This window comes from Palaemon carinicauda, chromosome 18 (genome assembly GCF_036898095.1).
Source record: "Palaemon carinicauda isolate YSFRI2023 chromosome 18, ASM3689809v2, whole genome shotgun sequence".
Lineage (NCBI taxonomy): Eukaryota > Metazoa > Arthropoda > Malacostraca > Decapoda > Palaemonidae > Palaemon > Palaemon carinicauda.
In genome coordinates this window covers 19,043,864-19,054,786 of record NC_090742.1, presented here as the reverse complement: position 1 = coordinate 19,054,786, position 10,923 = coordinate 19,043,864, and the positions used below count along the sequence as shown (strand labels likewise).

The 10,923-nt window shown below is 36.3% G+C and overlaps 1 protein-coding gene across 1 annotated transcript; it reads left to right on the top strand.

Annotated features, from left to right (window-relative positions):
* Positions 1-6,866: 6,866 nt before the first annotated feature.
* Positions 6,867-9,333, top strand: LOC137657658 (cuticle protein 7-like). The gene is made up of 3 exons (XM_068392058.1): positions 6,867-6,935; positions 7,897-8,091; positions 8,833-9,333. Exons 1-3 carry the CDS (start codon positions 6,924-6,926, stop codon positions 9,154-9,156), a joined length of 531 nt encoding a protein of 176 aa, XP_068248159.1. The 5' UTR covers positions 6,867-6,923; the 3' UTR covers positions 9,157-9,333.
* The last annotated feature ends 1,590 nt before the right edge of the window (positions 9,334-10,923 follow it).

Genomic DNA, 10,923 nt, shown 5'->3' with positions numbered 1-10,923 from the left:
TTGTAGTGTGTGCAACCTCATAATCCTTGTGAGCTAAGGATTGGGGTTTTGGAGGAGCCTATAGATCTACCTGCTGAGTCATCAGCAGACATTGCCTGGTCCTCCTTGGTCCATCCTTCGATGGCTAGGCGCTCGGGCGCTCATCACACACACGCGCACACACATATAATTATATATATATATATATATATATATATATTCACACACATATATATATGTATATATATATATATATATATATATATATATATATATATATATATATATATATATATATATATATATATGTTCAGTCTCTAGGAGTCTAGGGCATTGTCCTGCTAGCTAGGGCAATGACACTGTTCCTTGCCTCTGCCATTCATGAGCAGCCTTTAAAACCTTTAAAGCTAGGTAAATCCTGAAAGCGATTCTTTATATAGGCCTCCGCCACACCAGACTCGTCGAACGAGAAGGTTGCAAGGATGACGTTCCAGTGGCTACTTGAAAAATGACATATCTTGGCCACACCGGACGAGAAGAAATATTCGACCATCTGCAGGTACTACCAAGTGATTGACGTAACATCTCCCTTTTATAATAAAGATAAAGTGTGGCTATATACGCTCATTCTCTTTCCATTTTTCGGCTAGGGGTAGGTAGTAGTTATACCTTGGTGAGATTGGTCCAGGGGATACCCCATGAGGAAAGGGGGAGGGCGTGGTTTTTGGCGGATATCGTACACTAAGTGTCTTAAAATACAGCGGAGGTTTCCGGCGTCGTCACTCCGATGTTTCAAGTGTTCTGTCAGTCTAGTTTGGCCAATACGGCTACGGAAGAATTAACTGGGGAGATGTTTCGTTGAGCTTTGTGGGTTCCATGTGATCTCCACAAAAATAACGAAATTTACCCGTGAACTTTTTGAAATATATTTAATCAATCATAATGCTGCCAATTATTTAGTTTTTCAATTAACTTTTGTTCCTTTAATTTTCTAGGTATCTTTGTCTTAGGAAATAACATTATTCGAAATCCGTTATGTAACAATAAAATAATGAAGCAAGATTATCTTGCCTGAAAGTTATTGCTAACTTATTTTTCGGCAGAGATTTTTAGTCAACATACTGTAGGTTTTTCGTCGTTTTCTGAGTTTATTTTTTTTTTCGTTGTATTCTGACTTTTTTTCGGAGTTTTCGTCGTTTTCTTGCCCTTTTTCGGTGTTTTTCGTCGTTTTCTATAGTTCGCCTATTGTTTTGTGAGCCTGACTTCTAGTATTGCAAATAGAAAATTAAAATACCGTTATGTCATACGAAAATATTCATAAAATTACTCTTCGTATAAACGAAATTGGCAACATGAATTACAAAATTAACTTATTTCCTTCTGTTCTTGAAATCGTGAATCGATACTCTTTTGTACAGTTTAAGGTTTTGGTAACCTAATAAAACACCTTTGCCTCCCAATCTGCCGGACTGGGGTTCGATTAGCGCTGAATCTCTAGTAGTGTCTCTAATCTCAACATCCTCGTGAGCTAGGGATGGGAGCTTTGGGGGAGCCTATATGTCTATTGTCTAGATGCTGAGTCACCGGCAGCCATTATCTGGCCCTCCCTGGTCCTAACTTGGGTAGTGAGGGGGCTTGGGCGCTGATCATATGTATATATGGTCAGTCTTAGAGCATTGTCACTGTCCCTTGTCTCTGTCATTCATAAGTGACCTTTAAACCTTCCCATCGTTAGCCTTCAATCTCTCTCTCTCTCTCTCTCTCTCTCTCTCTCTCTCTCTCTCTGGCTATAGTCAAGCTTAAGACTCTGGTTTTCGATTAAGAGCAATATCCTAAACAGGTAAAAATAATATTTTTGCACATAAAGATAGCTCCTACCGACTGTTGTGAATGATGAGTAGCTTAAGAGGGTGGCGTTTCTGGTGTGGCCATGAGCCGCCCAGGTCGTGCCGGTAGTACCTCAATAATTCCCCCGGTTGCCTTACCTCATGGCATTATCTAAGCCCACGAGCTCAGATTTCCTAATCGTGCGTAAACAAAAGAGGCCTATAACGAGATATTAATTTCAAGACTATTTCTACGCAATTTGTAATTTATAAGAATTTTTTCTATTGGCATAATCGTATCAACAAATACAACAGAAGTTAATTTTCATTTGAACTCGGACGCTAGGGCTGGCGTGGTTCCGCAGGCAATTTAGCGCTAGAGTGCAAATATAAGGAAAACTAATGGCCATATCCCCTACAGAGAAATATAACAGAGGGTCACGACAACAAGCTCTAACTATAGGTTCTTTATTTACCCACGTAACCTCCATTCTGCACATATTTAAACCGGCCGTGGGTAAACGTCAGCAAACCTAAAATGCATTGTATGCTTATAAACAATCATTATTACAAAACAAGGAAAGGAAGGATATATACGTTTTTGAGGATAGGATATTTGTTCATGAGCTATGCTTTAAATCCACTAAACAACGTTCGAAGCCCGTTGAACTGACCATATTATTATTATTATTATTATTATTATTAGCTAAGCTACGACCCTAGTTGGAAAAGCAAGATGCTATATGCCCAAGGGCCCCAACAGGGAAAAGTAGCCCAGTGAGGAAAGGAAACGAGGAAAATGAAATATTTTAAGAATAAGACCACCACCAAAATAAATATTTCCTATATACACTATAAAAACTGTAACAAAACAAGAGGAAGAGAAACAAGAGAAAATAGTGTGCCCTAGTGTATCATCAAGCAAGAGAACTCTAACTCAAGACAGTAGAAGACCATGGTACAGAGGCTATGGCACTACCCAAGTCTAGAGAACAACAGTTTGATTTTGGAGTGTCCCTCTCCTAGAAGAGCTGCTTACCATAGCTAAAGAGTCTCTTCTACCCTTACCAAGAGGAAAGTAGCCACTGAACAATTACAGAGCAGTAGTTAACCCCTTGGATGAAGAGGAATTGCTTGATAATGTCAGCGTTGTCAGGTGTATGAGGACAGAGGAGAATTTGTAAGGAATAGGCCAGACTATTCGGTGTATGTATAGGCAAAGAAAAAATGAGCCGTCACCAGAGAGAAGGGTGCAATGTAGTACTGTCTGGTCAGTCAAAGGACCCCATAACTCTCTAGCGGTAGTATCTCAACAGGTGGCTGGTGCCCTAGCCAACCTACTACTAACAAATCATACAAAGACCTGGTCTCAGAGCATACATAATATACCATAACCTGATATCAGAATGTATATAAATATACAAAGTCCTGACAGAACATGCATCATAAACATAACATAGCCCTACATCAGAACATATATAAACATACCATAGCCTTACACCAGAACATATAAAACATAAACCTGAATTCTGGAGGGGAAAACAATACTATGACCTAACCTATGAACACACAAAAGCCCTGGCCTTAGAGCATATTATATATGAACTATCAATCCCTGATCTCATAATATAAATAAACATGCGAAGACCTGACATCAGAACATACACAATCAGACCAAGACTTCAGAACATTTATAAAACAGACTAAGACCCTGATTTTAGACCCTACATAAACATACCATGACATGATATTAGACCATATACAAACATACCATGACATATTAGACCATATATAAACATACCAAGACCTGATATTAGACCCTACATAAACATACTAAGACTTGATATTAGACCCTACTTAAACATACTAAGACCTGATATATAGACCCCTACATAAACATACTAAGACCTGACCTCAAAAACTTGTATAAATCCACCAAAACCTGTCTCAGAACTTGCATAACCATATCATGACCCAACATCTGGAAATCTTCATAAGGATGGCATTCCTCGCATTAGAAAGACATTATCGCCCCTTCTTCATCGGAACACGGAACTCTGGTATCGACTTCAATCTGACAATGCTTGGCTGGAAACGACAAGAGTGTAAACCTGCCTGGTGGTTATCTACGTCAGAAAGACCCATTTGTGTCTTTACTCTCTCACTCCTTAAATGGTATCGCTCCAAGACGGAACCCCTTTTTTTCTTTCTTCTTTTATAGTGGAGATACCTTAACGTGGTGAAAGGGTTAGTGTATTGCCACGATCAGCAAAGCTGTATTAGTTTGGGCCCACCCATACTAGATTAGTTTGCTGTTATCGATCTGACTAGAGTCTTCAGCCATCAACAATCCACAGTGGCACCTAGTGATGATAATTGACAAAACCCCAGACATGGCTAAAGGATATGCCTGCGGTTTTATGCCCTGCAGTGGACTAGAAGCGGCTGCATTTGTTGTTGTTGTTGTTGTTGTTTGTATATTCATGCATAAAGACCTTCACAAAGTTATGTTATGATTACAAATATATAATCCAATGTTAACATTCGCCTAAGAGTTTATAAACAAAACAAGACTTAATTTGACTTTTATACGAACAAAATAGAATGACCTAAATGTAACAACTGCGTAATTCTAAAGGCATTTGAGATTTAAAGCTTCCAGCTTAATTGAATCATTTTTCGAAGAGCATGAGCACGTGCACGTAGCCAGTCAGTTCTAAAAACACACTTATTCAAACGACGTAATCGTGAAAAATATTCAAGAGGATTGGAGAGATATAATTATTAATAAAAAAAAAGGTTTTCTTATATAAAGGTTTGCAATTAACCGTATAGTGATTTTTAGAAGGATTGTATGAAAATGGGCCTGAATGAAAACATTAAGGAGAGAGAGAGAGAGAGAGGAGAGAGAGAGACGAGATGAGAGAGAGAGAGAGAGAGAGACGAGAGAGAGAGGACGAAGAAGAAGAAGAAGAAGAAGAAGAAGGAGGAGAGAGAGAGAGAGAGAGAGAGACGAAGAAGAAGAAGAAGAAGAAGAAGAAGGAGAGAGAGAGAGAGAGAGAGAGAGAGAGAGAGAGGAGAGAGAGAGAGAGAGAGAGAGACGAAGAAGAAGAAGAAGAAGAAGAAGAAGAAGGAGAGAGAGAGAGAGAGAGAGAGAGAGAGGAGAGAGAGAGAGAGAGGAGAGAGAGAGAGAGAGAGAGAGAGAGAGAGACGAAGAGAAGAAGAAGAAGAAGAAGAAGAAGGAGAGAGAGAGAGAGAGAGGAGAGAGAGAGAGAGAGAGAGAGAGAGAGCGAGAAGAGAGAGAGAGAGAGAGAGAGAGAGAGACGAAGAAGAAGAAGAAGAAGAAGAAGAAGAAGGAGAGAGAGAGAGAGAGAAGAGAGAGAGAGAGAGACGAGAGAGAGAGACGAAGAAGAAGAAGAAGAAGAAGAAGAAGAAGAAGAAGGAGAGAGAGAGAGAGAGAGAGGAGAGAGAGAGAGAGAGAGAGATGAGAGATGAGAGAGAGAGAGACGAGAGGAGAGAGAGAGAGAGAATGAATCCCTCACGAAGGCCATAAGGAAGTCAAATTCACTTTGTTTCAAACGAAAAAAAAGAAAGCCTCATAATTTGACGAATAAAAAACTCCATCTCAATACCAGTTAACTCTGGTACCTTTCTCCCCGTAGCTACAATTAGCCAAGTTGCAATTAGGTAGGTGCACGCATACATCATACATCAATAACTCCCATCCTTCAGACTTCGTATGGGTAATATAGTGACCTTGTTCCTGCATTTCTACTCTTACATTTACGGCGTCTTGTTATGGATAATTAGGTGATATCTTATTCTATTATAGTTTATATAAGAAATATTTATTCTAATGTTGTTCATCTCCTTAAGATATTTTATTTTTCCTTGTTTCCTTTCCTCACTGGGCTATTTCTTTGTTGGAGCCCCTGGGCTTATAGCATCCTGCCTTTTCCAACTAGGGTTGTCAGCTTAGCAAATAATAATAATAAAGTAGATTAGTTTCGAAAAGTAGCAAAACCTGAGTTAATAGCTCAATAACTTTCTGTTTCTTACTTTATAAGTAAATATAAGCATATATGACGTCTTGTTATACTGTAGATATTAAGGTTACTTTATTCTACTACAAAATGGAGATTATAAGCAGACAAGGTTTCGAAAAGTGGCCTTACTTGAGTTAATACCTCAATTACTTTGGTTTTTTCGTGCTTTGTAAGTATAAGCGGATTATTTATTTTTTTGTATTTATAGTCACTGATTAAAAGAATTTCTTATTCACAAAAACCAGCCTGTCAATTTATCTGATATCCATCAGGATTTAAAATAAAGTCGTTATATTTGCCGGAGTAGTCTTTAAAATAATTCCTAATCCACATATAAGGCAGAAATTATCAATAAGCATTTAAAAATATATTGTAGAATTTTCTTGCTTGTACCGCGCGCTTATCGCTATATACTATTATTACATCAAAACCGCGTGAAACCAAATTTTACTCTAAAAATAAAAAAATGAACATTTATAAAATTACATCAGAACAAAAACTCACTACAAATTTCACTCGAAAATAATCTTGAACATTTTTAAAATCGAAAATACAATATGTTGAGCGGCATTTTCAAAATCGAAAAATACATTTTGTTGAAAGTGCTCAACATACATGAATGAATACTTAATACAAAAAACAAATTCACACTAAACTTTACTTGAAAATTAACTCTTTGAAAGACATTTCTATAATCGAAAATACAATTTGCTGAAAGTGACCCTGCACATAAATAAGTACCATAACATAATAACAAACTCCACGCTAAATTTTACTTGAAAATAATCTTGAAAGACATTTCTAAAATCGAAAAATACATTTGCTGAAAGTGACCAACACACATGAATAAATACATAACATAACAAGATCGTGCTATGAACAAGCTTAAAACAGCCCCCGCAGGGAACGCACTCATCATCAGCTCCATTCGAGCGAACAAGAACCAAAGACAAGAAAGAAAATAGGCTGGGTCTGTGGGCGTGGCATCCGAGGTCAACCGCGGAAAGGCTGTGGTATAAATGGGGCATTCCCGCTGCCCCAGAACACAATCGAAACTGTTAGCGCCATCGACATGTTTGGGAAGGTGAGTCAAGTCAAGGCACATTTCGTTTTGGAGTCAGGTCTCGAGCTGAGTTTGACCTTATTACCATGTTCATAAACACATTTTATCTTGACCCTAATGCCATATTGAGCAACACTTTTTGGTTTGTCTAAATATTATACTGATACGCTTTTTCTTTTTAACATTAATACCATATTCAAAAACTTTATTTTTGACCTTATTACCATATTCATAAACACATTTTATCTTGACCTTAATGCCACATTGAGCAATACTTTTTTGTTGTTTTGACCCTTATCATATTGATTAACACTTGTTTTTTCTGTTTTGCCTAATTACTATATTGATACTCTTTTTCTTTTTTAACCTTAATAACTTATTCATAGACACTTATTTTACCTTAATGTCCTAATCTTATTTTTTACCTTACTAACATATCAATAAACTTAATCTTTTTTTTAGTCTAAATACCATATCCATAAAGACACTTTTACCCAAATACCATATTGATATACTTTTCTTTTTAACCTTAATACCATATTCATAAACACTTTCCTTTTTACCTTAATATCGTATAGATAAACTTTTTTGTAATCTTACTACCAAATTAGAAAACACTTTTTTGGCCTTAATGCTACATTCATGACCTTAATACCATATTCAAAACTATTCTTATCAACATTAATACCATATTCATATACATTTTTTTATTACTGTGGACGTCATAGTGTAAGCGTAAGCATTTATCAGTAAGAAGGAGAATTGGTCAACGTTCTCTGTAAATCTGTGATGTTTCCAAAGATGCTTATAGCAGATATCCAAGACAGGGCTGATAACTTTTATTGGAAAGAAGAAGGCAAGGTATCTATTATTTTAAATTAACACTTACAGACATGTTGAGGAATTATTATAAGTCGAGCTGAAGGAAACAACATAATTTCAACTTATGAAAATAGAACTCAAGTATTATTTTCTTTTACAGGTAACTCTGTTATGCTTAGCATCTCTGGCTTTGGCTCGGCCAGATAAGCCCGCTCCATCTGGGTATGGGTACTCGGCCCCTTCAAGGCCCGCACCTGCCCCAGCTTACAGTGCCCCTCAACCATCCTACTCCGCTCCTCAACCAACCTACGAAGCCCCTCGACCATCCTATTCAGCTCCTGAACCAACATACGAGGTAAGGAATATTCGTTTTGGACTGATTTAAAATTTCCTGACGATGGAAGTCTAAGGATAATAAAATATGGATTTAAAAGTAATTCTGAAAAAAAATAATTTCTTATCCTGAGGCTCTTTGCGTTGAACGACAAGAAGGTGATTATTAAACGTTAGTGTGCTTACATATGTATGAAGGAATGAAAAAAAAATTGCATGGTGGATGTATAATACACAACTATTAATCCTGTTTGAAAAAGTTTTGCAACTAAATCATATGAGTTTCCTGTATTGGTCTGGAGGCATATTAAGGCTAAACACGTTACTACAATATTCCCTATATAATAAAGAACAAGTCTCTGGTTATTTATGTGTGTATATATATATATATAATATATATAATATATATAATATATATAATACATATATATAATATATATAATATATATATATATATAATATACATAATATATTTATATATATATATATATATATATATATATATATATATTATATATATATATACATATATATACACGGTCACGCTCACCTCTCCCCGTCCCTCAAGTAAGGAAAGTGAAAGTAGTCATACACTGTTAATAGAGGGTACGTGTACGTACATGACGGGTCACATACACTAGTGTCTCAATAAAGCAGGAACACAGTGCACAATGTAATTTATTTTCAAACGTACATCAGACATTGGAATCAGAGTATTTATTTTTCTATTCTTTTATATAACATGGTCTTTCTTTGATTCCAGAAGGGAATGCCCTTCGACTTCGAGTACGCCGTGAAAGATGGCTACAAGGGCGTCGACTTCGCCCACGACTCCGAATCCGACGGGAATGTTGTCAAGGGCGAGTACCGCGTTGCCCTTCCCGACGGCCGCACTCAGATCGTCACTTACACCGCCGACGACTACAACGGATACCAGGCTGAGGTGACTTACGAGGGCGAGGCCCAGTACCCTGAACCACAGCCTTATACTCCAGCCCCTTCGTATTCAGCCCCAAGACCTGTATACTCAGCCCCTTCGCCTACATACGAGCAGCCTAAATCCCTCTACGGTGCTCCAAGAAATTAAGAAATGGATATTTTCCCGGACTTTTGTATAGAGGATTATTTATGGATATTGAAAATTGCAGTGTCTAATATATGATGAACTAAAAGTGGAGTTTTTAATCACAAAGACCTTTTCATATTTCCAAACATCTTTCGTATTTCATGTGGTTACAAGTGGGTTATTTTCACGCTTTGTTATTGTCACGACTAGAATAATTGCAGAGAGAGAGAGAGAGAGAGAGAGAGAGAGAGAGAGAGAGAGAGAGAGAGAGAGAGAGAGAGAGAGAGAGAGAGAGAGAGAGAGCTTTATCATTGGCTTTATTTCTGTATTTTTGAAAGTTACAATGAGTGCATTATTCTTCAAAAGCTATTTTGATTTAAAGATTAAAATTTCTACTTTTCAAAAAAATAAAAATCGTGACAAACAATTAATTTGAAAATCTATAAAGTTTAAGGGGATCAAGACCTACAAAGATGCCAATGTCGATATGTAACTCAAAAAAATATATATATAATTTTGAAATCTAATAAACCAGAAACGTTCTAAATTATGTTCCAAATATATTATTAGCTTTTATCAGATTATTATTATTACTATTAGCTAAGCTACAACCCTAGTTGGAACAGCAAGATGCTCTAAGCTCAAGGGCTCCAAAAGGAAAAAATAGCCCAGTAAGGAAAGGAAATAAATAAACGATGAGAAAAAAATAACAACAAAATATTTCAAAAACAGTAACAACTTCATAACAGATATGTCATATAAGCTATAAAAAGCCTTATGTTAGCCTGTTCACTATATAAACATTTGCAGCAAATTTGAACTTTTGAAGTTTTACAGATTCAACTACCCGATTAGAATGATTATTCCACAGCTTGGTCACAGCTGGAATAATGTTCTAGAATACCGTGTAGTATTGTGCCTCATGATGGAGAAGGTCTGATTATACAAACTCGATTCGTATTAAGTATGTCTGTGATTTACCACAATTATTATTCAAACCATCATAGGAGAAGAAGCTTGGCAAACTCCAGATGAAATTATAAAAAATAAACTAAGAGAACAAATTGGGAAAAAAAACTTATAGAACTTTGAAATAAACCCAAAAACAAAGAAATTTAAAAGAAATGTTGTTAAATTACTTTAGTTCTTAAAATATTTTATTTTTCCCTTTTTCCTTTCCTCACTGGGCAATTTTCCTTGTTGGGACCCCTGGGCTTATAGCATCCTGTTTTTCCAACTAGGGTTGTAACTTAGTAAGCAATAATAATAATAATAATAATAATAATGATAATAATAGGCCATCATGGCATCTCAACAGAACGTGGATGCTCCTACTCAGATGAACAAGTAGCACGTACTAACCCAGTTAGCACAGATGAATTAATCCAGCTAACAATAACCTAACATGTTTTTCATGTGAAGATCCGTTTTCATTATCCCCCATTATACCGACTTTAAATATACTGACTTTAAATAGCCTGATCACCAATGCTGATTTTCAGAGACTTCCAGAATTATATCATCTTGACCGTTACTTAATGGTTTCAAAGAACATAGTATGAACGGAAATTGGAACTCAATAAAAAATAAGGTTTTATTTTATTTACCTTCCCCTATTCAGAGGACGTGTATTTTTTTTTTAAATCGAACATACTTTCTACCATGATTGAACCTTCAATGAAGAATGAAAATTGAAATAATTTTATACATTAAAATGTCCTCAAAATAGTATCCTAATAATGAGGCTGTGACCAGCAATGATCACTTTCTCGGTAACGTGTGTTGTTT

Bases quoted from the DNA above. Each gene is read 5' to 3' on its own strand.
- LOC137657658 (XM_068392058.1), top strand. The intron at 8,092-8,832 runs GTAAGGAATATT...CTTTGATTCCAG, and splicing joins CTCCTGAACCAACATACGAG to AAGGGAATGCCCTTCGACTT.